This window comes from Giraffa tippelskirchi, chromosome 12 (assembly GCF_054371585.1).
Source record: "Giraffa tippelskirchi isolate mGirTip1 chromosome 12, T2T-mGirTip1v1.2.pri, whole genome shotgun sequence".
Lineage (NCBI taxonomy): Eukaryota > Metazoa > Chordata > Mammalia > Artiodactyla > Giraffidae > Giraffa > Giraffa tippelskirchi.
Genome location: NC_137286.1, coordinates 11,190,610 through 11,215,894, shown reverse-complemented (window position 1 = coordinate 11,215,894; position 25,285 = coordinate 11,190,610). Strand labels below are relative to the sequence as shown.

The 25,285-nt window shown below is 50.6% G+C and overlaps 2 protein-coding genes across 5 annotated transcripts in view; one reads left to right on the top strand and one right to left on the bottom strand.

Annotated features, from left to right (window-relative positions):
- The first annotated feature begins 1,756 nt into the window (after window positions 1–1,756).
- Window positions 1,757–16,100, top strand: FAM181A (family with sequence similarity 181 member A). Of its 4 annotated transcripts, none has more exons than XM_081552221.1 (3): window positions 1,757–1,864; window positions 2,908–2,975; window positions 14,719–16,100. In XM_081552221.1, exon 3 carries the CDS (start codon window positions 14,804–14,806, stop codon window positions 15,683–15,685), a length of 882 nt encoding a protein of 293 aa, XP_081408347.1. In that variant the 5' UTR covers window positions 1,757–1,864; window positions 2,908–2,975; window positions 14,719–14,803; the 3' UTR covers window positions 15,686–16,100. The 4 variants fall into 4 exon arrangements, with proteins under 4 accessions (XP_081408347.1, XP_081408348.1, XP_081408346.1 ...); XM_081552222.1 differs by having other exon boundaries at window positions 1,757–1,909; XM_081552220.1 differs by lacking the exon at window positions 2,908–2,975.
- Window positions 16,101–20,910: 4,810 nt separating this feature from the next.
- The window catches only part of ASB2 (ankyrin repeat and SOCS box containing 2), a 47,344-nt gene continuing 42,969 nt past the window's right edge, over window positions 20,911–25,285 (bottom strand). Inside the window, exon 10 of the mRNA XM_081552218.1 lies at window positions 20,911–21,588. Coding sequence (XP_081408344.1) covers window positions 21,452–21,588 — 137 coding nt within the window. The 3' untranslated portion in view covers window positions 20,911–21,451. The remainder of the gene's footprint in view (window positions 21,589–25,285) is intronic.

Below are 25,285 nucleotides of genomic sequence, written 5' to 3'. Positions count from 1 at the left end.
AACCACCCAAACAATAAAACAACCAAAAACCAAAATGCACTGTCTTTGCAGAAGAAATTACGGACACCACTCAACCAGCAATCAAAACTATGTTCTCTGGGCCAACTACTTACCCAGGAGAAGATCCAGCTGCCCCAGGGCTTAGCTCTTATCCTCTGCCCCGCGGTGGTGGAGGATTTGGGGAGTGAACCTGAGCCCCTATGTGTCTCCTTACAGGTGAATGTAGAGAGCTCTGACCAGGGCCTACTGGTCTCAAGGGAAGCTCCTGACAGTGGGCATCTGACAGGAACGCATAGGGACCCAGTGAGGCAGGCTGGCTGGGAGTGGAGGGGAAGCTGATGGCAGGGCAGAGACCCTCTTGCACGGCTCCAGGTGTCTCAGGGGGAGTTAGAAGTGCTCCAGCATTGAGGTTTTGGATTTTTTTTTCTGGTCCAGGCTCTGGACAGTCCCTCCAATGAGATGACCATTTCATAGGATTGAGGAAAGAAGAAAATAAAGAGTGACTCTCTAACATCATTCAACTGTGTCCTCCTGGGCACTGTTCATTAATATCTAAGTTAAACTTCATTTTAACTATTTCAAAATTAATTATTTAGCTTATTGTAATAGGATGTTAATATTTTAACTGAATTTAATTAAAAGCAGAAATAAACTCAGTAACTATCTTGTAAGTTTCACCATTATATTGCAAAGCTTTTCTGTGTTAGGAGAGTATTATTCTGTCACAGGTACACATTTAAAACATCACCATTTCTGCACCTCCCTCTAAGTTAGAATGTGTTAAAAATTTTTTTAATATGATGAGAATATCATGACATGGAAGTGATACAGGGCTTGCCTGAACCCAGGCTGAGTGTCCCTGGGGACTGCATCCATTCATAACGGGACTCAACCTCCCTGGGGAGAGATCTGGCAAAGGAAACTGAGTCAGAGGCCCAGAGGTATGGGCCAGACCAGTGTCCCGGAGTGGGGAAGCATTCATTCATTGAGAACTTACTTCTCCAGCACCATGTGTGAGGTACTGTTCTAGGCACTGGGACAATCGAGGTAGCAGGAGTCCAAGCTCCTGCCTTCCGTGTGACTGACCTCTAGTGGCATCAGGCAGTAAAGCAGGTGAGTAAATATCCACAGAGCTTCGTGGAGGTGAGTGCGATGGGGAAGAATAAAGCGGAGGAGAATAAAGCAGAGAATGCTGCAGAAGGACAGTGGGGATAAAGGCATAAAGGAGGTGAAAGGGTGGACCCTGCAAAGATCCAGGGCAAGGATTGGCAAAGTTTTCTATAAAGGACCAGATGGTAAATACTTCTGGGTTTGTACACCCTCTGGTGTCTGTCGCAGGCACTCTTGCCCCAAAGCTGCATAGATAACACTTCAATGGATCAGGGCATGGCTGTGTCCCCCCTCCATTGCACTAAACTTCTCACTGGCTCCATTCGCCAGCATGCCTAATACCCCAGTCTCAGTTTGTCGAACTGAAAGTGGGAGTGCTTGAGTCCTTGGGAAGTCACTTCCCTTCTCTGGGGCCCTGTTCCCTTAATGAAAACCCCAGAGATTGGGTTACCAGAATGTCAACCTTTGCATCCTGTGATGGGTTACCAGAATGCCAAGCTTTGCGTCCTGTGATCTCAAACTGGATCCAGGGACACCTAGCTAATCCAGGCCCAGGGAAGACATCACTAGCTGATCGGGGCATTCTAACTGCTAAGCCCTGAGGGGCCCTCGGAATCTTTCCAGAGGGCACCTGCCAGCCATCACCAATCAAATCCGAGTTGGCAGTTGAGATTAAACGGACTTTTCATTACTGGCTGGTGTCCTGAGTGAGGTGAAGAGACACATCAGAAAGGCACCAGAGGATACAATCAAGGTGATGGGGCATGCGGAGGGCAGCAGGGATCAGAATGGGATGGTGGTAAGAAGTGGAACTCCGGTCCATTGGGGGCGTCCACAGGGGCACTGTGGACATGTCCGTGTCATTCCTGTCCCACATCAGCCCCTCTATGGTTGAGACATGCCCACGGTGGACTTCACCTGGGCAGTTTTGGACGCAGCACAGAGGGGAGGAAAAGGAGAGGGAAGGGCATCAGCTATGAGCCAGGCACCTCGTTAGTCTTTTTCAAAGATGATATTACTTCCCGTTATCTGTCCTGCAAGGGAACTACTGTTAACTTAATTTTAAAGATGAAGAACCTGAGGCTCAGAGCTTATTATCATAAAACCATGATAATCTGCTGGGGTTCAACTCCAGCTTCACCTCTTCTAGCTGTGATGTCTTGGGCAAGTCCCCTAGTCAGCCTGTGACTCAGTCTTCTCATCTGTAGAGAGGGGATGATAGCAACAGCCAGCTTGTTATCAAGGAGTTGATACAGATGACATTTTTGGAACATTCTCTACAGCATAGAGTAAGAGGTCTATTTGCTAGGCTGTTTGCATGGATGTCTTATTCATTTTGACATCTCAGTACCTCATAGAATGCCTTGCACATAGTAGGTGTTCATTAAATATTTTGGAATCAAACCATTGAGCTCTGACTATCCTTATCCTTAGAAGAGTCCTGCATAGCTCTCCTTGTCCCCATTTCACAGAGAGAAAAACTGAAGCTTGGTGAAATTAGGTGATCTGCCCAAAGTGCCAAAGCTAAGAACTGGTGGAGCCAGCCTCCACTCCAGGTTTATCCCCCAGAGGGCTTCCCTCAGGGGCTTTACCCTTCACTTTTTCCTTAAAATGTTTCTGAGTCGCACCTGCTGCTCAGCCCCTGAATAGAGGCTACATAACCATGTGACGTGAGAAGGCATGGGTGGACAGTGATTCTGACCAGAAGGAATTAGTTAACCAATGAAGTCTGAAAGCTAGATCTATAAAGAAAATGAGGTGTTTGATAAGTGTGTTCCAGGCTAACTTTGATTCCAGGCAGTCGAAGGTGAAGAATGAACATGATATAAAGTGGATTAAGAGAGTTCAAGGTGCCCATAAGCTGGGTAAGGATTGAACATAGGTTTTACCTTATTTGTTTAGTGGAGGCTGCTGAAAGGTACAGAGCCACTGCAGGGTCAGCAGGAAAGGGTGCTGTGGTCTGTTAGTGATGTCTGCATGGGGAAGGAACTGACCAATGGGGATGGAAGTGAACAATGGGCATCCAACGACCCTCTGTAAAGGAAATGATAAAAGGCTGGTTCTTTGGCTGGGTCTGGCCCCAAGCCTGGGCAAAGGGTCCTGAGCCTTTCCTCTAGCTCCTGATGCTCACTCAGTGACTCGGGTGTTTTGTGAAAGGCCAGCCTCCAGAACAATCGGGAGCACTGGCTTCTAGAGAAACTGAGCGCCGGTTAAGAGTGGAGCCCTCCTTGGTGAGATGGACACGTGTCTGTCTTATTCTTCCTAACTTCATCTGCAAGTTTGCTTTAGTGTCCAGTTCAGTTGCTCAGTCGTGTCCGACTCCTTGCGACCCCATGGAGTGCAGCACACCAGGCTTCCCTGTCCATCACCAACTCTCAGAGCTTGCTTAAACTCACGTCCATTAAGTCAGTGAGCCATCCAACCAGCTCATCCTCTGTCATCCCCTTCGTCTCCCACCTTCAATCTTTCCCTGCATCAGGGTCTTTTCCAAAGAGTCAGTTCTTCACATCAGATGGCCAAAATATTGGAGTTTCAGCTTCAGCATCAATCCTTCCAATGAATATTCAGGACTGATTTACTTTAGGATGGACTGGTTGGATCTCCTTGCAGTCTAAGGGACTCTCAGGAGTCTTCTCCAATGCAGTTCAGATGAGATCAGGCGCGTTCAGGGTGGTATGGCCGTAGACTCCAATGCAGTTCAAAAGAATCAGTTCTTTGGCACTCAGCTTTCTTTATAGTCCAACTTTCACATACATATATGACTACTGGAAAAACCCTAGTTTCGACTAGATTGACCTTTATTGGCTGAGTAATGTCTCTGCTTTTTAATAAGCTGTCTAGATTGGTCATAGCTTTTCTTCTAAAGAGCAAGTGTCTTTTTAATTTCATGGCTGCAGTCACTATCTGCAGTGATTTTGGAGCCCCCAAAATTAAAATCCCTCACTGTTTCTACTGTTTCCCCATCTATTTGCCATGAAGTGATGGGACCAGTTGCCATGATCTTAGTTTTCTGAATGTTGAGTTTTAAGCCTACTTATTCACTCTCTTCTTTCACTTCCATCAAGAGGCTCTTTAGTTCTTCTTCACTTTCTGCCATACGGGTGGTGCTTTAGTGTGCTAAGTGACTTCTAGTCTTGGAACTATAATGAGGCTTCAGACCTGGACATGTTTCCAGAATCTCTGAGAATCTATACCTGCCTAATTTATCTGTCCTGGAAGGAGTCTCAGAGAGCACCCAGACAGTGAACTTCCAGCCTGGCTGCACGTTAGAATCACCTGGTTCAAAAAAAAAAAAAACAAAAACTACAAGGTCTGACTCACCTCCCTCATCCCACCCAATAAAAGATTCTGAATTTGTTGGTTTGGGGAGGGACCTGGCATCAGATAGAGAAGCACTGATCTAAGACAACAGTAAAATGATGATAACATGTTGAAAATAACAAGTTATGTATGTACACTGAACCATGTAGGGCAACCACTAAAAAAAACTATATAAAGAGATATATTTTAAAAAAACAAAACAAATGACCAAATGTCAGATTTAAGCCCTAATATTTCATCAGTTAATATAGCTTAAATGGTATAAAAATTAGAAGAGATTGGCAGAGTTAATTGATTAATAAAATGATCCAATCACATATTGTCCCACAAGAGACTCACTTCAAATATAGCTGTAGTAGGCAGGTTGAAGGTAGAAAGATGAATAAAGATATATCATGCAAGCATTAATTTTTTAAAAATCAGGAGTGGCTCTATTAATACCAAGTAAAGTAGATGTTAGAGTAAAGAGAACTACCAGGGATAAAGAGAAGCATCATGCAATACTAAAAGTGTCAATCAACCAAGAAACAGAAAATATAGCAATCCTAAATGTTTGTGCATCAAAAAATAGAGCTGCAAAGTATGTGAAGTAAAACCCATAAGGCCGAAAGGAAAAGAAGACAAGTCCACAATTATAGTTGAATACTTAGACAACCCTCTTTCAGCAACTGATAGGACTACTAGACAGAAAACCAGCAAAGGTACAAAAGAACTGAAGAGCACCATCAGCCAGCAAGATCTAATTGATACATAACGCTCCAGCCAGCAAGAGCCGAATATACATTCTTGTCAAGTGTTTGTGGAATATTTGCCAGGATAGACCATATTGGGTCATTAAAGAAACTTCAACAAATTTAAAAGAATTTAAATTATACTGTGTATGTTCTCTGACCCTAATGAAATCAAATTAAAATCGATAGCAGAAAGATCTCCTCAAATCTCTAGGTGCTGGAAATTAAAACAACATACTTCACAAATACATGAGCGAGAGAGAGAAATTTATTATGAGGCATTGACTCATGCAAGTATAGAGGCTAAGAGATCCTATGATCTCTTGCCAAATGCAAGCTAGAGATCCAGCAAAGCTGGTAGGGTACTTCCAGTCTGAGTACAAAGGTCTGAGAACCAGGTGAGCTGTATATGTAAATCCCGGATCAGTTCAATGGCAGGAGAAGACTGATGTTCCTGCTCAAGCAGGGAACCAGGAAGAAAATAAATCCTCCCTTCCTTTGCTTTTTGTTTTATTCAGGTCCTCAACAGATTGGGTGGTGCCCGCCTACACTGGGAAGGACAATGCCTTCTTCTTAGTCCAGTATTTCAAATTCTCACCTCTTCCAGAAATACCTGACAGACACACCCAGAACTCATGACTAACCAGACATCTGCGCACCTCATAATCGAGTCAAGTTGACACATAAAATTAACCATCACAGGGTCAAAGAGAATGTATCAAGGGAAATACAAAAATGCACTGAACTGATTGAAAATGAAAATAAAACATGTCAAAATATGTGAGATGTAGCTAAAGCAACACTGAGAGGAAATTTTATAGCATTAACTTTTTACATTAGAAAAGAAAATCTCTATAATCTAAGCTCAGGAAACCAGAAAAAGAGAAACAAAACAAATCCAAAGAAGAAGGAAGAAAGTTAAATAATAAAGAATAGAAATCAATGAAATTGAAAACAGAAAACAATAGAGAAAATCAATAAAATTCTTGTTCTTTGAAAGATCAATAAGATTGTTTAGCAAGGCTGACAAAAAAAGACACAAATCACTAGTATCAAGGATGAAATAGGATTGTACTGCAGATCCAGCAGATATCAAAAGGATAAGAGAATAACATGAACAACTCTGTGCACATAAATTCAATAACTTAGAGGAGATGGATCCATTCTTGAAAGACTACAAACTATCAAAGCTTATCCAATAAGAAGTAGATAATCTGAGTAACCCTATAAATAGTAAAGAAATTGAATCCATAGTTAAAAACCTCCCTCAAAATAAATCCCCAGGCCCAAATATTCTCATGGGAGAATCTTACCAAACATTTAATGAGTTAGCATCAATTTTACACCCTCCTGGGTGAGACAATGCAAAGGAAACACTTCCCAATTCATTTTATGAGGCCAGTGTTATCATGAAGCCAAAACTAGGAAAAAAATTACAAAAAAACAAGCCTATAGATGTTCAAGCTGGTTTTAGAAAAGGCAGAGGAACCAGAGATCAAATTGCCAACATCCACTGGATCATCAAAAAAGCAAGAGAGTTCCAGAAAAACATCTATTTCTGCTTCATTGACTATGCCAAAGCCTTTGACTGTGTGGATCACAATAAACTGTGGAAAATTCTGAAAGAGATGGGAATACCAGACCATCTGACCCGCCTCTTGAGAAAGCTGTATGCAGGTCAGGAAGCAACAGTTAGAACTGGACATGGAACAACAGACTGGTTCCAAATAGGAAAAGGAGTACGTCAAGGTTGTATATTTTCACCCTGCTTATTTAACTTATATGCAGAGTACATCATGAGAAACGCTGGGCTAGAAAAAGCACAAGCTGGAATCAAGATTGCCGGGAGAAATATCAATAACCCCAGATATGCAGATGACATCACCCTTATGGCAGAAAGTGAAGAACTAAAAAGCCTCTTGATGAAAGTGAGAGAGAAGAGTGAAAAAGTTGGCTTAAAGCTCAACACTCAGAAAACTAAGATCATGGCATCTGGTCCCATCACTTCATGGGAAATAGATGGGGAAACAGTGGAAACAGTGTCAGATTTTATTTTGGGGGGCTCCAAAATCACTGCAGATGGTGACTGCAGCCATGAAATTAAAAGACACTTACTTCTTGGAAAGTTATGACCAACCTAGATAGCAAAAATCAGAGACATTACTTTGTCAACAAAGGTCCATGTTAGTCAAGGCTATGGTTTTTCCAGTAGTCATGTATGGACGTGAGAGTTGGACTGTGAAGAAGGCTGAGTGCCAAAGAATTGATGCTTTTGAACTGTGGTGTTGGAAAAGACTCTTAAGAGTCCCTTGGACTGCAAGGAGATCCAGCCAGTCCATCCTAGAGGAGATCAGCCCTGGGTGTTCATTGGAAGGGCTGATGTTGAAGCTGAAACTCCAATACTTTGGCCACCTCATGCTAAGAGTTGACTCATTGGAAAAGACCCTGATGCTGGGAAGGATTGGGGGCAGGAGAAGGGGATGACAGAGGATGTGATGGCTGGATGGCATCACCGACTCGATGGACATGGGTTTGGGTAAACTCCGGGAGTTGGTGATGGACAGGGAGGCCTGACGTGCTGCGATTCATGGGGTCGCAAAGAGTTGGACACGACTGAGTGACTGAACTGAACTGATAGACTAATGCATTCAATAAACATAAAGAAGAGCAAAGAAAAAAAATCCACAACAAAATGTTAGCATATTATAGTCAGCTTATATGAAAATAATTATACACCCTAAGTGAATAGGATATTTTCCCCAGGAATGCAAGGCTGGTTCAGTAGTTGAATATCAATCAGTATGATCCACCATATCAATAGGCTAAATAAGAAAAACAACATGATCGTATAAACTGATGGAAAAAATCATTTGACAATATTCGACACTCATTTGTGATTTATTAAAAAAAAAGCACAACTGTCTGCACATTAGGAATAGAAGAAAACTTTCTCAGTTAGATGAAGAGCATCTACAAAAATGCTATAGCTAATGTCAGACTGACTGCATTCCCCGTAACACCTAGGACAAGGCACAGATGTCTGCTCTCACCTCATCCAGCATAAAATTCTTGCCTGAACCCTGCTCTTTCTGAGACCCCACGTGATGAATGAAAATTCAATGCCCTTTCCTCTCTTTCTTGAGAGTTGGGTTGTCAGACTTACCAGTTCATTCATATCACTTTCAAAAAAGCACAGGGGAAGGCAAGGGAGTACACCTAACTTTATTATGCTGACTCTGTTCTAAGTTATGTTAAGAAAAAGCACATTTGCTAAGTTTGGAACCTTTGTAAATAACACTAACTTGTGACACACCAGCCCCTCACCAATGTCCGTGTATGCAAAAATGGAGACAAGAACTGCTAATGTAATCCAGCCATGAAACTGAGGCCCAGAGAGGGTGAGTGACTGGTCCAAGATCACACAGCCAGCTATAGGCAGAGTTTAGAGATCTTGTCTCCAAAGCCAGTGGTGAAATCGCTTCCAATATGGGACTTAATCACACTGACATTTGTCTCTGTCACTGCAGCCAGGGACACAGGGACTGTCTGAGCTGGGCTGTGACTTCTCCTGGGTCATCATGAGGTCTCCAGTCTCTCTGAGGGCCCAGCCATGCCGATGTTCAGCCTCAGTTGTGAGGCAACGTTCACCAAGACAGGAAGCCCACGGCTCAGCAGCCAAATTTCAACCCCACACCTCCCATTACAAGGAAGCAGGAAGCCTGTCTACTCTGATTACAGTTGACAGCAAGCCTCAGGCTGGTCTTTGGTAGAAATACTCCCATTATATAAAGAGGTTACATAAATCATCTTGTGATGTCTGCGTCACACATCCACAGAGGTGCTGGTTGGCCCACTGTGCCCTCGCCTTCCACGTGGCCTTTGTATGTTTCCTGAGCTGGGGTGGTTGGACAGTATAGCTGATGTCAGATTGTAATCTATAGACCCTTGTTTCAACATTCCCTGTCATCAAAACAACCTCCTTGCTCTGATCTACTGTTTGCAAAATAAATAAGAAGCATGCATTTGTGTGTGCAAAAATCAATCTGTGTTCACTGCACACCACTGCCGCTATTTTACGTATTGGGCTCCCACACAATATTTTTTAATGGGCTTTTCTGCATAAAAGCAGTTTGAAAGCCCACTGCCCCCAGATCACCTCCCCAGCTTCCCTCTGGCTTGGCTGGCACAAGTCATGGCCAAATGCCTCCTTTAGTTTTCAGTTTCAGGAAGAGGGCAGTGTCAGATGACATCCAGAGATTCTGTAAGGGTGGCCCCTAGTAGTTTGTTTCAGAAACAGAGGAAAGTTAGGGTATTGTTCATTTCACTGGTGGGTGGGCAGAAAATGGGTGCATAATCATCAAGACGAAGTTGATCTGTTCTGTAGTAAGTTGCCTCGGGAACAAAGGAACAAGCCAAGCGAGCCCACCCTGGCCCCTCTTGTCCCTGGCACATGGCCGATGCTGAAAGGAGTCCCTCATGATGAACAGTGTGGATAAATTTGAGGCGGGGTTAACATGACTGGAATGTCGGAGATCCATGGCAGTGAAGCAGATGGTTGGGATGGGACCGTCAAGTTCAAGTCAGCACAGTTGGCTTGCCTTCAACAGAGCTTTCTAGAGCCCCTGCTGCAGGGTAGGGGTCGCAATTGTGAAACAGTGCCTCCTGTCTGGAGACACATGGAGCATATAACTGGTCATCAAGAGCAACCATGGCAGCCACAAGCGCCCGTCTTGAAGGCCTGCTCTTTGCCAAGGCCATTCTAGGCACTGGAGATACAGAAATGAATCAGCGGACAAGCTCCCTGCTTTCATGGAGCTCACCCAGGTGACGCCGGATGGCTGGGGTGTATAAACAATAATACTAGACAGGAAGCAGTTGCTTCTAGTCCACAGGGTAAATTCTATGTGATGGGATGTCCAAAGTACTTAATTCATGAAACATTTAGTGAGAAGCTACTTTCTTGGGCTCCAAAATCACTAAGGACAGTGACTGCAGCCACAAAATTAAGACTCTTTACTCCTTGGAAGAAAAGCTATGACAAACCTAGACAGCATATTAAAAAGCAGAGACATCACTTTGCCGATAGAGGTCAAAGCTATGGTTTTTCCAGTAGTCATGTACAGATGTGAGAGTTGAACCATAAAGAAGGCTGAGCGCCAAAGAATTGATGCTTTTGAATTGTGTTGCTGGAGAAGACTCTTGAGAGTCCTTTGGACTGCAAGGAGGTCAAAACAGTCGACTCTAAAGAAAATCAACCCTCTATATTCATTAGAAGAACTGATGCTGCAGCTGAAGCTCCAATACTTTGGCCACTTGATGTGGAGAGCTGACTCACTGGAAAAGATCCTAATGCTGGGAAAGATTGAGGGCAAGAGGAGAAGGGGTTGACAGAGGATGAGGTGGTTGGATGGTATCACTGACTTAATGCACATGAGTTTGAGCAAGCAAGGAGGCAGTGAAAGACAGGGAAGCCTGGTGTGCTCCAGTCCATGGGGTCTCAAAGAGTCAGACATGACTTAGCGACTGAACAACAATAACACTCTGTGCCAGCTTTCTGTGTTAAACCAAGGAGGTTAGACTTCATCTTTGAATCTGTAAATGGAGGATGAGAGCATATATAATGCTGGCACGTTGGTGAAAGATTTCCTGGATGTTTGAGCAGGGCCTGAAAGAGTGCGGAGAGGACAGGGTTGCCTGAGTTGGGCCCAGGAAACAGAAGTTTGAAGCTCGTCTTTGGACATGTCATCCACTGTAAACAGGGAGAGCAATTGCTTCCCTGCACAGACCCAGGACCACACTGAGAGAATGAATGTGGAAATTCTCTCCAGAGCGAGGCATGATTATTATCAGTGATGTTTTTCCACCTGTATATACGGGCCATCAGAAAATCATGGAGAAGGCTTCCTCAGCAAGGGTCACAGGAAGTCCCAGAGGTGTGGCCTGAGGCCTGGGGTGGGGCTGGGTCCGTGCAGGGCGGTGGTTCAGGTTCTCAGGCCACAGTTCAAGCCACAGTCGCCACCCCTCCCCTCGCCTGATCACCCATCGCTGCAGCTCCCGTGTTCCTGAGTCAGAAGTTGAGAGTCACGTCCTGACGAAGGACAGAAGAGCTGAAGCCAGGACTTGACACAGAAAATCTGGTCTGAGAGGCCGTCCAACCCAACAGCTCAGGGGAGCGTCATGGCCTGGTGGGACCGACACGCGCTTTGTATACAGACAGTCCTGGATTCAGGTTTAAGTTCTACCAGTTAGTAGCTGTGGGCGCTTGGGAAACTAACTGTCCCTTGCGCTCCTCATTTGGGCTGGCCACACCCACACCCTCGGAGCTGTCCCAGGGCCACGTGAGATGGTCCACGTGCGTGCATCTCACTGGGTACCAGGTGCTCTACAAGTCGCCATTGTCTTCACCCCGTTTTTCTCTCCCTCCCTTCCTTCCTCGCCTCTCTCCTGTATTTGGTGGAAGAACAGCCCCTATTAAGAGCTCTGGAGATTTTTAAAGATGCAGACTCGACTCCCACAGAGCTCAGGGACCGGATGGGGATGCAGCCCATCACTGGTGGAGCAGCAAGGGGATGATGTCACAGGCAGGCTGCGTCAGGTGGGCTGGAGGGACTGCGGGTATGCTGAGATCCGAGCAGAGTGTGCAGAGAGGTCTCCACGCTCTTAGAGGAGGGGAGGTGTACCAGACAGAGAGGCTGGCGGGAGCAGACACAGAGTGTCCGGAGGCCAGGCAGGACTGGGGCTGGGGTAATTTGAGGTCAGCCTCCCAGCAGAAAATGATGGAGAAGGTGGTTCCAGGGCTGGCCCTAGGTTGTGGAAGGACTGGAATTCACACAAGGCTGGGTGCCCCCAGCAGTAGGCAGTGTGGAGCCATGATAAGAGCTGTTCCAGAGCTTAACCGGGTGACCTTGGGCAGCAGGGTGTTTTCTCCAGCCGTGTGGGAAGGGCACTTTGGAGCAGAAAGGATGTTTCCTGCTTCTACCAGTCAGGGTGGGCTGGACTGTACTGCAGAAGCAAATAACCCCTACATCTCAGGGGGGTAAAATGACAGTGGTTTAGCCCTCAGGCAGGCAGAGGCTGCTGCAGATAGCAGCCAACAATCGGGATGCTCCCGTCCAAGGTCACACTTTCATCTCAGCAGCAGGGGAAGAGGGCATGGAGAACGCTACACCGGGCTCCTCAGTGCCTAAACCATCTCCTCCAAACCCCTCATTCAGCCTGTGGGGACCCTCAGGCCAGAGGGGAGGTGACTTGGCAGTGGCTGCCTATTGGCCAACAGGAAGGGCTGGGACCATCACTCGTGGGTGAGTCCTCCTGCCCTGCCAGGGCCCCCAGTCTGGGGGCGGGGAAGGGGCTTTGGAGAGCATCCTTGGCATTTTAGTTTGTGATGTCAAGGTGTGGGCTGGTGTGGGCTGGCTAGGGGGCAGGAGGAGAAGGTGGCAGAGGAAAGGGGAGAAGGAGAGGAAGAGGAAGGAGAGGAGAGGAGGAAAGAAGAGGCAGACGGTGGTGTGTCGGGGGCCCACCCAGCTGGCTGGCACGGAGGCCTCGCCCATCTGGATTTCCCAGGCAGTCTCCCTCGGCCAGCGGCCTCACCTTCCTTCGGGCCAGTCGGTGGGCAGGGCCAGCGGCCGGCCCCGGGTTCCCTTGCTCGCTCGGAGCGGCCCTGCTTGCGGCCCCGCCGGCGTTGGCACGGTGACAGTAGCCAAGTGTGCAAACTTGTGCCATTGTCCCCAGGCCAAGGGGAGCCATGGAGACTGGCTAATATGACACAGGAAAATGTTTGCTGATGGCAATTCTATGGGCTTTGTCCACCTCTTTCTCCATCATGACGACTCGATTTAAGTCCCTAACTGTTTGACTACAAATGCTAGGGGACCGTGCAACGCCAACCTTTTGTCCGGCCTCACTGAATGGGCAATTCAGGCTTTGTGCAGCTCAATTGAGGAAGCAAACATAAAGACAAGATTCCTGAGAGCTCCGGCCCCCTTCCCATGGATATCCCAGCACCTCGTTAGAGGGCCCTTCCCTGGCCACCTTTCCAACATCAGCATGCTGCCCACCCTCGCAGGCCCGCCAGTGCCCATGCCTTGGGAAGGGGGTGGGGAGAGAAAGAGAGGGAGAGAGAGAGAGAAGAGAGAGAGACAGCACGAGTGAGCCACTCAACACTCAAGGACAGCGGGGAAAGCAGCCCGCCCTGGCTTACCCCGTCCGATTGTCTGTCTGCGCTGGAGCATGGCAGCTGCAGGCCCGGAGTCTTGGGGGGAGGTTTGCAAGCCCATCTCTTCTGGGTCCAGCCCCTCCTCAATCTTGGACTTTTTAAATACACACACATACACACACACACACACACACACACGCGTGCGCACACACACACACACACGCGTGCGCGCACGCACGCACACAACACACCCCGCCCCCTCGAGAAACCAGGGAACCGAGGTCAAGGGGAGGAGGGGCGTGGAGGCCAAGAAGGGAGAGTGGGCTGAAGGGTAGAAATTTACCGGGAAATGATTGCATTTGGGAGCTGTCTTTTTTGTGATGGTCCCCATGGTGACAATTTGTGACGGCAAAGAATGTGGGAACGGGGCCGCCGCCTGCTTGGGATGCTTTGTATCTGGAGAGGCGCTCCTGATTGGCCTGAGGGCCCCCCAGCTCCGGGGACCCGTCGTCCTCCATTCAGCCCACTCGAGGGCTGCACAACCGCCTCCAGCCGGACCACGGAGCTCGCCGGCCGCGCCGGGCCTGGCCCAGGTCTGCGGCGGGGAAACCTCTGCCGGGCCACCTTGGCGGGGGCCCGGGCCCCCGCACCCTCGGTCGGTGTGAAGGCCCAGGCGGCTCAGGCCCCACTGGGTGGGGGGCGTGGGGCTGGCCGGGGCCTGGGGGAGGGGCGGGGGGCTGCGGGGTGGTGGCTGAGGAGGCATGAAATTGCTGCAGATGCTTCTACGGGGGAGCCCCTGCTGCCCACAGCCTGCGATCAGCCCGCCAGGCAGGCCTCGGCTTGAGTGCCAGACAGGGGTCCTGCCTGTCCTGCGTGAGACCTGTGGGTGGAGCGTGGGGACCGAGGCGGGGGGGAGGCTGCTAGCAGGACTTGGGGGCGGGGGTGGGAGGAGGAGGGCACCGCCAGGCAACCAGGGGGCTTGGCCTTGCCTTAAAGTGGAGCGGCTGCCTCGGCTCAGAAAATGAAAACCTTGCTGGCAAGTCGTGCCCTGCGGGCAGTGTGGTGTGTGGGGAGACACGCATCATTGCTGGTGGGCTCCCGCTCCAGCAATGCCACTTGGTAGGGCCGGGTCACCTTGGGCAAGTCGCCTGACCTGTCTCAGCCTCACCTGCAGGTGTGCAGCCCTGTTGAAGATGAAATGGGTTTCTTCCTGTTGCATCCCAGAGGCTCTGGGAAACGCTCAGCAGCCTGAATGGGTATCCCATGACCCAGGGACTCCGTCTAGGGCTAAGGGGGGCTGAAGTGGGGACCACTGCTGTCTGCAGCCATGTGGCCTTTGGGGATGGTAGAGTGTGGATGCTCGGAGAGACACCAATGGCTGCTGTGTCCCCCCTATGCCAGGTCGGCTCTGCTCTTCCCTGGAGCTGCCAGCCGCCTGGAGAACCCAGCCTCTTCATGGAAAGCCCGGTGCAGCGGCCCCCTGGTGATGGCATCCGACAATGACGTGAAGATGCTGCTAAACTTCGTGAACCTGGCGTCCAGCGACATCAAGGCAGCCCTGGACAAGTCCGCGCCCTGCCGCCGCTCCGTGGACCACCGCAAGTACCTGCAGAAACAGCTCAAACGCTTCTCCCAGAAGTATTCCCGGCTCCCGCGGGGCCTCCCCGGCAGAGGGGCTGAGCCTCACCTGAAAAGGGGGCCCGAGGACCGACCCGGGAGGCCGCTACCCCTCGAATCTGGCCACGGTTCCAGCCCCAGTGGGGGTGGGGGCTGCAAGGAGAAGGCGTTGAGGAACCCAGACCAGGAGGAAAGCCTCTCTAAGGAGCGGACCCTCCATGGGCCGGATCCAGGAGCTGCCAGGCCTGGCCAGGTGCCCATGAGGAAAAGACAGCTGCCTGCTTCCTTCTGGGAAGAGCCACGGCCCACCCACAGCTACCCCGTGGGGCTGGAGGGGGGACTGGGACCCCGGGAGGGACCTCCCTATGAGGGTAAGAAGCACTGTAAAGGCTTGGAGCCCCTGGGGCCCGAGACCGCCCCGGTGCCCGCCTCCCCCAGGGCACCGGCTGAAAAGGAGCCACTCAAGATGCCCGGGGTCTCCCTGGTGGGCCGCGTCAGTGCCTGGAGCTGCTGCCCCTTCCAGTACCATGGACAGCCCATCTACCCAAGCCCTCCAGGCGCCCTGCCCCAGAGCCCAATGCCCAGCCTGGGCCTCTGGCGGAAAAGCGCAGCTTCCCCCAGCGAGCTGGCCCACTTCTGCAAGGACGCGGAGGGCCCGGGGCAGAAAGTGTACAGACCCGTGGTGCTGAAGCCCATCCCCACCAAGCCGGCCGTGCCCCCACCCATCTTCAACGTCTTCGGCTACCTCTAGCCGAGCGGGGAGGGCTTGGCCCCCTCCTCTGGCCTGCAGGGTGTCAGGGACCCCAGGAGCGAGCTCTTATAGTGAGGAGTGGGCTGGGCAAGAACCTTCCCTTTGCGTCATGGGAAGGAGGGCAAGGCAGGATGGCGCGGGGGCTTCTTCTCAGGCAGCCGTCCAGCCAGCCCTCACAGGTTCCAGAGGCCAGCCCCTCTGCAAGCAGGCCAGAGCCCGACAGATCACCCGGGTGCCCATGCAGACCTCAGGCAGCGGGGGCCTTGCCCTGGCCCTCCGGCCATCCCAGAAGCCAGTGTTACACCACCTGTTTACCTGCCACCTACTGTGTAAGCCAGTCTCAGTCTTGTTCTTCTTGTACTTTGTAAATACTAAGAAGGTTAAGAGAATAAAGACATTTCTTTTGCAGTTTTCACATTCTCGGGTTCATGAAGTTGATTGGTCCCCTGGCCTAGGAAATGCTAGCTATGCCCGGGTGGAGGGCCGCTTACAGAGGCTGTCGGGGGTAGGGGGCGGCGCGGAGTGGTCCAGAGGCCTCCGTGATGCCTGGGAATGGGCCTGGGAGCCTGACAGCTCAACCTGGAGGGTGGAGAGGATTCCTGGGGAAGGGTGCTCTGGTTCCCCATGTCAGCAAATAGAGGCCAGGGGAGGCCTGGAGCCCCAGAGGGTCCAAACTGCTTTGGAGAATAGGAGCTGGTACTGGTGTGTGTGTGTGTGGGGGGGGTGAATCTGTCCTCCTGGTTCTGCTGTGGGATGTAGGGCTGGGCCCTTCCTCTCTGGGCCTCTCTGCCCTACCTGCGGGATGAGGGGTGAGATGAGAACAGGCCCCTCAGTGGTACCTCCCACCCCATCACAGCCTCAGAGCAGAGGCTGGGCCAAGGCAGTCACGTCCGACCCTGGTCAGAGGGGAAGGTCAGGCCAAACAGGAACGGGGCCTCTTGTGGACAAAATAACTGGTTGTCTGACCAAGTTGTTCCCGTTTATTCTTTGGTTCTGTGTCCACAGGCAAAGTCACCATCATCACCGTCATCACTATCACCTCTAGCTAATTCAGATTCCTAGGTTTCCTGCCGCTGGCTCTCTTCCCGGGCCTGATGCAGCCCTTGGCACACACTAGGCGCCCGTCAGTGGACAGATGAGGGCGTCTGCCAGTGACCATCACAGAGAGGGGCGCTGCTGGTGGGCAGCGGCCCTCGGTTTGGCCCCCGATAGCACCCAAACGAGCCAGGCCACTGGAGGCCTCCACCTACGCTGCAGTGGGTGGCGTGGCTCTGTGGCTGAGAGAGAAGGGGCTGCCACAGGGGCTGAGCGTCTCATTTCATCAAAGCCCAGTTCTCACGACTGGGACAGGGGCGGGGGGCCAGCCTGGTGGGGGCCTCCACACCCACATCGACAGCATAATGCTGAACAGGTTATTCCCCATTCTGTGCCTCAGTCTCCTCCTCTGTAAAGTAGCACATGCGGGCTGGGTCTCTCAGTTGTGTCTGACTCTGGAGTGGGTTACCATTTCCTTCTCCAGGGCATCTTCCCAACCCAGGGGTTGAACTCGCATGTCTTACATCTCCTGCATTGGCAGGTGGGTTCTTTACCACTAGCGCCACCTGGGAAGCTCCTCCGTAAAGGAGGGACTAGATCAAAGATAGCAGTCAGATGCACCCACCGCTTCTGCATCCAACCCGAGCATCATAACTGGTTATAGACACTCCCTCTGGGGCCCAGATATGGCCTCAGGATCCTTCCTAACACAGGACTCAGAATTAGTGACTGCTAAGGGCCTGCAGGTCCCCTCTGAAGCGAGGCATCCCCAGGGATGGGGCAGCTTGCTCACTGGGAAAGTGGGTGGGTTTCTGGTGTTTTATGTCTGATGGTCTCAGAGGACGTTAGAGCCGTGAGGCCACGTGACACATGCAGGGTTGTTCTGAATGATCATCTGGTTCATGGGGGAGGGAGCCCTCAGCCAGGACCCTCAACTCAGGCTGCTCTGCTCTTAAAAGAACAGAGAAGGGCCCTGGAGGAGGCATGCCCCCTCTTTCCCGACTTGCACGTCATTACAAAGGTCCCTGCAGGACTCATTGTGATAAGGCTCAGCCCCTCCACACAGTACAGCAGGGTGTTAAAAGTTCTGATCTTGGCCCTGCCATCTAGTAGCTGTGTGACCTTGGGCAAGTTACTTGACCTCTCTGTGCCAGAATTTCTTCATCCGAAAAATGTGATTGAAAATTTAAAAAAAAAGGAAAATAGACCTGCCATGTGGGTAGCTGTGGGGATGGTGAGAGCACCAGGCAGTCCGGTGTGACACAAAGGATGAAAAGCTGCACCCACCCAAAGTCACTTAGTTATCTGACTGTGTCTCTAGGACCTTCCACACCAACATTTCAATGTTTATAGACTGGGCGGCCCACAGGAATGGGTTCTGGGGCCATCTAACCAGCTGACTCCTTCAGAGAAGGAGCCCAGATCTGGAAGGCATGTTTCCTTGGGGTGCTGCTCCAGTGCATGGTGCTTGGGCCCCCACAGCCCCTCTGGGGTTCAACCTTTCCCAGAGGGAAACCTGGTGGTGCTTAAGACACACTCTGGGAGCCTTTTCTGGAAGCAGAAACCTTTACCAAGGTGCCACTCAACAGAAGCACCCAACATAATTCCCCATGTGGAAGCAAGCTGGGGAAAAGACACAGCTTGGAAATTCTCAGTATCAAAACCAAGAAACAAAGACAGCTGCAGCTGCAGAAGTAGCTGCTCCCCTAACCAAAACGTGAATGGTGTTGGTTCAACGTGAAACCCAGGAATTCACCTCTTACTCATAGGCTCAGGTCTCCAGCACCGGGTCACATGTGCTCCTGCCCACGAAATGGAGCCACTTTCAGGCCTTTGTTTAGTGAGGCTGTCTAGACATCTCTGAGGCTGAAATCTGTCCAGGGGCTGGGTAAGCATGGGAGTGCGGGCTGTACAGTCCTCTTGACAGCAGAGATGGTCAAAAAAGGGAACCCCTGGCACAGTCTGAGCACCGACCAATCAGAATCGACCCCAAAAGCAGTGGGACATTAACCCTTTGGCTCCTGGGTTATGCAGAGGCTGTTGGGGTAGGGGGTGGCGGGGAAACTGCAAAGGCCATGCCTGGGCGAGGCACTGGAGGGGAAGGACCTTGACCAGCGGCTGCGACTGACTGGTATGGACATATAACAATATTTTAAGAACCCAAGGTGACTCCAGGGCCTCCCAGGCTGGGCCGTGCCTCCTGCAAAAAGATGGTGCCAATGCTGAATGCAGGCTTCCCTGGTGGCTCAGCTGGTAAGAACCCACTAGTCAATGCAGGAGACCCCAGAGACTGGGGTTTGACCCCTGGGTTGGGAAGATCCCCTGGAGAAGGAAATGGCAACCCGCTCCAGTATTTTTGCCTGGAGAACTCCATGGACAGAGGAGCCTGACAGGCTATAGTTCATGGGGTCGCAAAGAGCTGGACATGACTGAGTGTGCACACGTGCACACATACACACACACACACACACACACAATGCTGAATGCAGGGGCTGAGTCCTCCCTCCCACCTCCTGCCACCTCCTCAAGCCTCACCTCCTCCAGGGGGGACCTCCCTCTGACCAATGTCCCCATTCTGCCAATGCCCATGACCCCTGTCTGTTAGAACTCCCTAGGACATAAGGTGACCTGAGAAGTGCTGGAGTTTTAAGAGTCTCCCTGATACCCAGCCCCATCCCAAACGCACCCAAACATCTTTCTGTTCCATCCCATCCTAGACTGCCGCCATGCCCTCTGGCTCCCGGTCAGCAAAGACACTCTGCAGTCAGGGTTTTCCCCATTTATGCACCGAGCCCTCCTCGGCCACTTCCCCTGGACCCCAGAGTTGAACATCCCCAGTCTGGGAGGATGCAGGCTTCCTTCGGGATTTCTTCAGGATCTCTGCAGCAAGACAGCACGAGACTGTAGCCAAGCACTGCTGGGCTGGACCCCCAGGGATTTTCTGTGTGTACCCAGGGAAGTCCCTTCCCCTCTCTGGGCCTGTTTTCCTACCTGTACCAGGGAGGAGGGGGCAAGCAGCAGCCAGTTCCCCCAAACTCCTGGCTGGAAGGTGCTACTTGGCAGACTCGGCCTCTTTAGGAAGACACTGGGCCTTACTGGTTCCATGGAAAGCCAAGATGTAAGAGCCGGAAAGGCCACCAAGGGCCACAAGGATGGGAACCCAAGGCCCCAGAGGCGCAAGCCCACCTGGAGCCAGGCCTGGGACCAGTGCTCTTGCAACCCACCCAGCTGCTCATCTAGCAAAGGCCATAAATAACCTTTGATCTCTGTTAAGCCTCTCCTCGAGGAGGCCGGAGCAGGCTCTTCAGCAAGGTCACCTGCTCTGGTGTCACCTGAGTGGCTTTAATCACACGGGGGAAGACAGCGCCTTTGAGCTACTGTGCGTGCTCACTCAGTCGTATCTGATTCTTTGCGACCCCCTGGACTGCAGCCCACCAGGCTCCCCTGTCCGTGGGATTCTCCAGGCAAGAACGCTGGAGTGGATTGCCATTTCCTTCTCCAGAGTGTGACTTCCATGGAAAAACAAAAACAGGGTGGTGTCAGTAAGAGACTCAGACCTGGAAAAAGTGCCCTAAGTGCCAATCCTCAGCGCTCTCACCTGCAGCACCCAAAACAGGCTGGCGGCTCCTGTCCAGCTCCCCCCAAGTCATGGGAGGATGGGAGGATGCGGTGGAGGGCACAGGGCTGGCTTCCTGCCTCTCAAGCATGGGGCCTTTGTGAGGGTTGACGACAGCCTCCCTCCGGCACCTGCTCACAGGAGCCAGTATTCAGACGGCTTTCCCCTCGTATCTCAGCCTTTGTAGCCAAATGGGTGAGTGAAGATGTGAAGACAGTGCCAGGGAACGTGTGCATAAGACAAGGCCAGGTGTCGGGAGACTTGTAGGTTCTGAGACCCTGTTTGTGATGACGCTCCGGTTTCTATGGCAACGGAACCAGGAGAGAGAAACCAACGTTGCCAGCTCCGATCACAGGGCAGCAAGCTGCCCCCTCTCCTCGGGCCGTCGGGTCTCTTATGGTGAATGAAGGACACATGCTCTGGGGCCTTTCAGAAGTCCAAACCACAGGGACACGATCAGGGCTCCACGTGCCCTGTCCCAGCCCCGTGTCCCACCCTCACGCCCACCAGGAGCAGGGCTGAGGACCTCAAGGCCCTGGAGGGGGCTGGTGAAAGACACTTCACCAGGCAGGACGTCTGTGCAACATTTATTGTACCTAAGGAAGCCCTCTGGGCCCGAGGTCTCCCCACCCTGCTCCTCTGGGCCCCAGCTTTGGAGAGAGAGCTCAGAGTCAAGTGGAGAGTTTCACAGAGCACGGGGGAGTGGCACAGGGCAGCTCTGCAGCGAAGCTGTCCAGTAAAGACAGAATCACCCCGGAAAGCTCTCCAGCCATAGCCTGGAGGTGGGGCCAGGGCTTCGCTGCCAGCCTCCTGCCTTCCCGCGACCACCCCAAGTTCTGCCCTGGCCCCGCCTCCCGGCCACAGGAATGGAGCTTTCTGCCATTCCCGATGGCAGAGCAGGTCTGGGATCTCCTCATCCAAGTGACAGCCAACATGGTTCTTCTCCTGCTCGACACATCTGTCCTCTGCTCTAGGCAAAGCTCTGGCCCAGAGACCGCTGAGAGCCCGGCAGCTCCCAGCTGCGTCTGTCCTCGGATCCCCTGGATTTGGGGACACCGCTGTCCTGAGACTCAGTGAAACCGTCTGAGGAGCCGCTCCTCCCCCGGGTGCTCTGGTTACTGGGTGTTCTCGTATTTCAGGTATCTGATCAGCCTGCCTGGAAGCGGCAACGTGTCCAGGAGTTTGATGCGGTACTTCCCAATGGCCTTTCGAACTCGCAGCCGGCAAAGATGAGCCAGGGGTCTTGGAGGTTCTGGAAAAAGGACAGAAAGAGAGATGCCGATTGGTCGCCTGCACCCGGCAGAGGGTTTGCATCTCTGATCCCTGGCTTGTGGGAAGCACTAAGAGAGGGGATGCCCTGACTCCCCCATGCTCCTAACCCCGGTCCCTGCCAACTGAAAAGGTGTCATCTTCATTCATCTGCACAGCCCAAGGGAGAAGAAGGGCGGGTTTGTTGTTGTTGTTTAGTTGCTAAGTCGTGTTCAACTCTTTTGTGACCCCATGGATGGTAGCCCACCAGGCTCCTCTGTCCATGGGATTTCCCAGGCAAGAATAATACTGGAGTGGTTTGCCATTTCCTCCAGGGGATCGTTCTGACCCAGGGATTGAGCTCAAGTCTCCTGTATTGTCAGATGGATTTTTTACCACTGAGCCACCAGGGAAGCCCAAGGAGGGCAGGTACCAAACCCATTTCACAGGTGAGGGCTTTGCAAGAATCACGCCTGGCACTAGAGCTTGTCCTGGGCTCCCTTGTCCTTGGCTCCTTCCTCTGTGTGTCAGCCCAGACCCTGAGCTTCCTCACAGCCTCAGCAAATATGACCTCTTAAGTGACCCCGTGTATCCAGTTCAACTCTGGGTTCTAGGAGGTGCAGAGAAGTCAGGGTCAATGGGCTGGGACTGAGAAGGTCCCAGAATCCCACCAGGCTGCCTCTTCCAGGAGGCCCCCAGGGATACTTCATTCAGTAGAGCTTTCTCAGCTAAGGGGTGGGGGCCTGGGAGCGGGGGGTAAGAACAGGTCCTGATGCATCTAGCAATGGGGTAATTAATCTCAGCTCCAGGAACAGGGTAGGCATTTGCTAAATCAAAGAATGCCATCCATTCATTCATTCAACAAACACATGCTGACCCCCCCACCTTCACTGTGCTTGGCCCTGTGCTTAGGACAGAGATGCAGGGGTTCCCACTCAGGAGCTTTGAGGAAAGACTTCCACACCAGATGGTGCATCTGAGAAGGGTCTCGATGGGTGGGTAGAATTTGCCAGGTGAGGGAGGGAGGCAGGGCAGTCCAAGCAGGGGAAGCGGCAGTGCCAAGCCAAAGAGACTGCCCATGGGAGATGGGATTGCAGAGGGAACGTGGGGAGGGTGGAGAGGCCAGGGAGCCGCAGCACAGCCTCTCTAGCCGCCCCATCAGGGCACTTCTGACACTTCTACTGCCCTCTGATATCAGGACAGAGCCTGCCCTGGGAAGCGCAGCCCCTTTCTCGGCAAAGCCCGTTTTCTCAGACTGAGCTTGTGGGAAGGCAAAAGGCTGCTGGTGGGCAGAGGACATGGGACCTCCAAGGCTGGCATCCTGGCTGGCTTTGGAGTCTCTGATATCAACAACACAGCATTAAATGAAAGTCAGTCAGTCAGTTCAGTCACTCAGCTGTGTCCGTCTCTTTGCGACCCCATGGACTGCAGCACGCCAGGCCTCCCTGTCCTGGAGCTTGCTCAAACTCACGTTCATTGAGTCAGTGATGCCATCCAACCATCTCATCCTCTGTCGTCCCTTTCTCCTCCCGCCTTCAATCTTTCCCAGCATCAGGGTCTTTTCAAATGAGTCAGCTCTTCGCATCAGGTGGCCAAAGTATTGGAGTTTCAGCTTCAACATCCATCCTTCCAATGAATATTCAGGATTGATTTCCTTTATGATTGACTGGTTTGATCTCCTTGCAGTCCAAGGGACTCTCAAGAGTCTTCTCCAGCACCACAGTTCAAAAGCATCAATTCTTCGGCACTCAGCTTTCTTTATATTCCAGCTCTCACATCCATACATACTGGAAAAATCATAGTTTCGACTAGATGGACCTTTGTTGCCAAAGTAATGTCTCTGCTTTTTAATATGCTGTCTAGCTTTTGAAAGGTTGGTCATAGCTTTTCTTCCAAGAAGCAAGTGTCTTTTAATTTCATGGCTGCAGTCACCATCTGCAGTGATTTTTGGAGCCCCCCAAAATAAAGTCTCTCACTGTTTCCATTGTTTCCCCATCCATTTGCCATGAAGTGATGGGACGGGATGCCATGATCTTAGTTTTCTGAATGTTGAATTTTAAGCCGACTTTTTCACTCTCCTCTTTCACTTTCATCAAGAGGCTCTTTAGTTCTTCTTCACTTTCTGCCATAAGGGTGGTGTCATCTGCATAACTGAGGTTATTGATACTTCTCCCAGCAGTCTTGATTCCAGCCTGTGCTTCATCCAGCCTGGTATTTTGCATGATATACTCTGCATATAAGTTAAATAAGCAGGGTGACAATATACAACCTTGACATACTCCTTTCCCTATTTGGAACCAGTCTGATGTTCCACGTCCAGTTCCAAATGTTGCTTCTTGACCTGCATACAGATTTCTCAGGAGGCAGGTCAGGTGGTCTAGTATTCTCCTCTCTTGAAGAATTTTCCAGTTTGTTGTGATCCACACAGTCAAAGGTTTTGGTGCAGTCAATAAAGCAAAAGTAGATATTTTTCTGGAACTCTCCTTGCTTTTTCGATGATCCAATGGATGTTGACAATTTGATCTGTGGTTCCTCTGCCTTTTCTAAATTCAGCTTGAACATCTGGAAGTTCACGGTTCACATACTGTTGAAGCCTTGCTTGGAGAATTTTGAGCATCACTTTTGCTAGTGTGTGAGATGAGTGCAATTGTGCAGTTGTTTGAGTATTCTTTGGCATTGCCTTTCTTTGGAATTGAAATGAAACTGACCTTTTCCAGTCCTGTGGCCACTGCTGAATTTTCCAAATTTGCTGGCATATTGAATGCAGCACTTTCACAACATCATCTTTTAGGATTTGAAATAGCTCAAGTGGAATTCCATCACCTCCACTAGCTTTGTTCGTAGTGATGCTTCCTAAGGCCCACTTGACTTCACATTCCAGGATGTCTGGCTCTAGGTGAATGATCACACCATCATGATTATCTAGGTCATGAAGATTTTTTTTGTATTGTTCGTTTGTGTATTCTTGCTGCTTCTTTTTAATATCTTCTGCCTTTGTTGGGTCCATACCATTTCTGTCTTTTATTGTGCCCATCTTTGCATGAAATGTTCCCCTGGTATCTCTAATTTTCTTGAAGAGATCTCTAGTCTTTCCCATTCTATTGTTTTCCTCTATTTCTTTGCATTGATCGCTGACGAAGGCTTTCTTATCTCTCCTTGCTATTCTTTGGAACTCTGCATTCAGATGGGTATATCTTGCCTTTTCTCTTTTGCCTTTAGCTTCTCTTCTTTTCTCAGCTATTTGTAAGGCCTCCTCAGACAACCATTTTGCCTTTTTGCATTTCTTTTTCTTGGGGATGGTCTTGATCACTGCCTCCTGTACAATGTCAAGAACCTCTGTCCATAGTTCTTCAGGCACTCTGTCTATCAGATCTAATCCCTTGAATCTAATTATCACTTACACTGTATAATCATAAGGGATTTGATTTAGGTCATACCTGAATGGTCTAGTGGTTTTCCCTACTTTGGAGTCTCTGATATCAACAACTCAGCATTAAATGGAAAAGCACCTGGGAAAGTGTTTCACAGATGGAAGGTGGGCTTTAAAGTAATCAAAGAGGTATCAGTTAAGAACTATTTGTTCTTCCTATTAATAAATGTTTATAGCACAATAAAGCGTTCTGCAATTTTTTCCCCCAGGGACACAGTTTAGTTGTAAATTACCCTTCCCAGGCAGGGCAGGTCCAGGAGAAAGTGAGAGG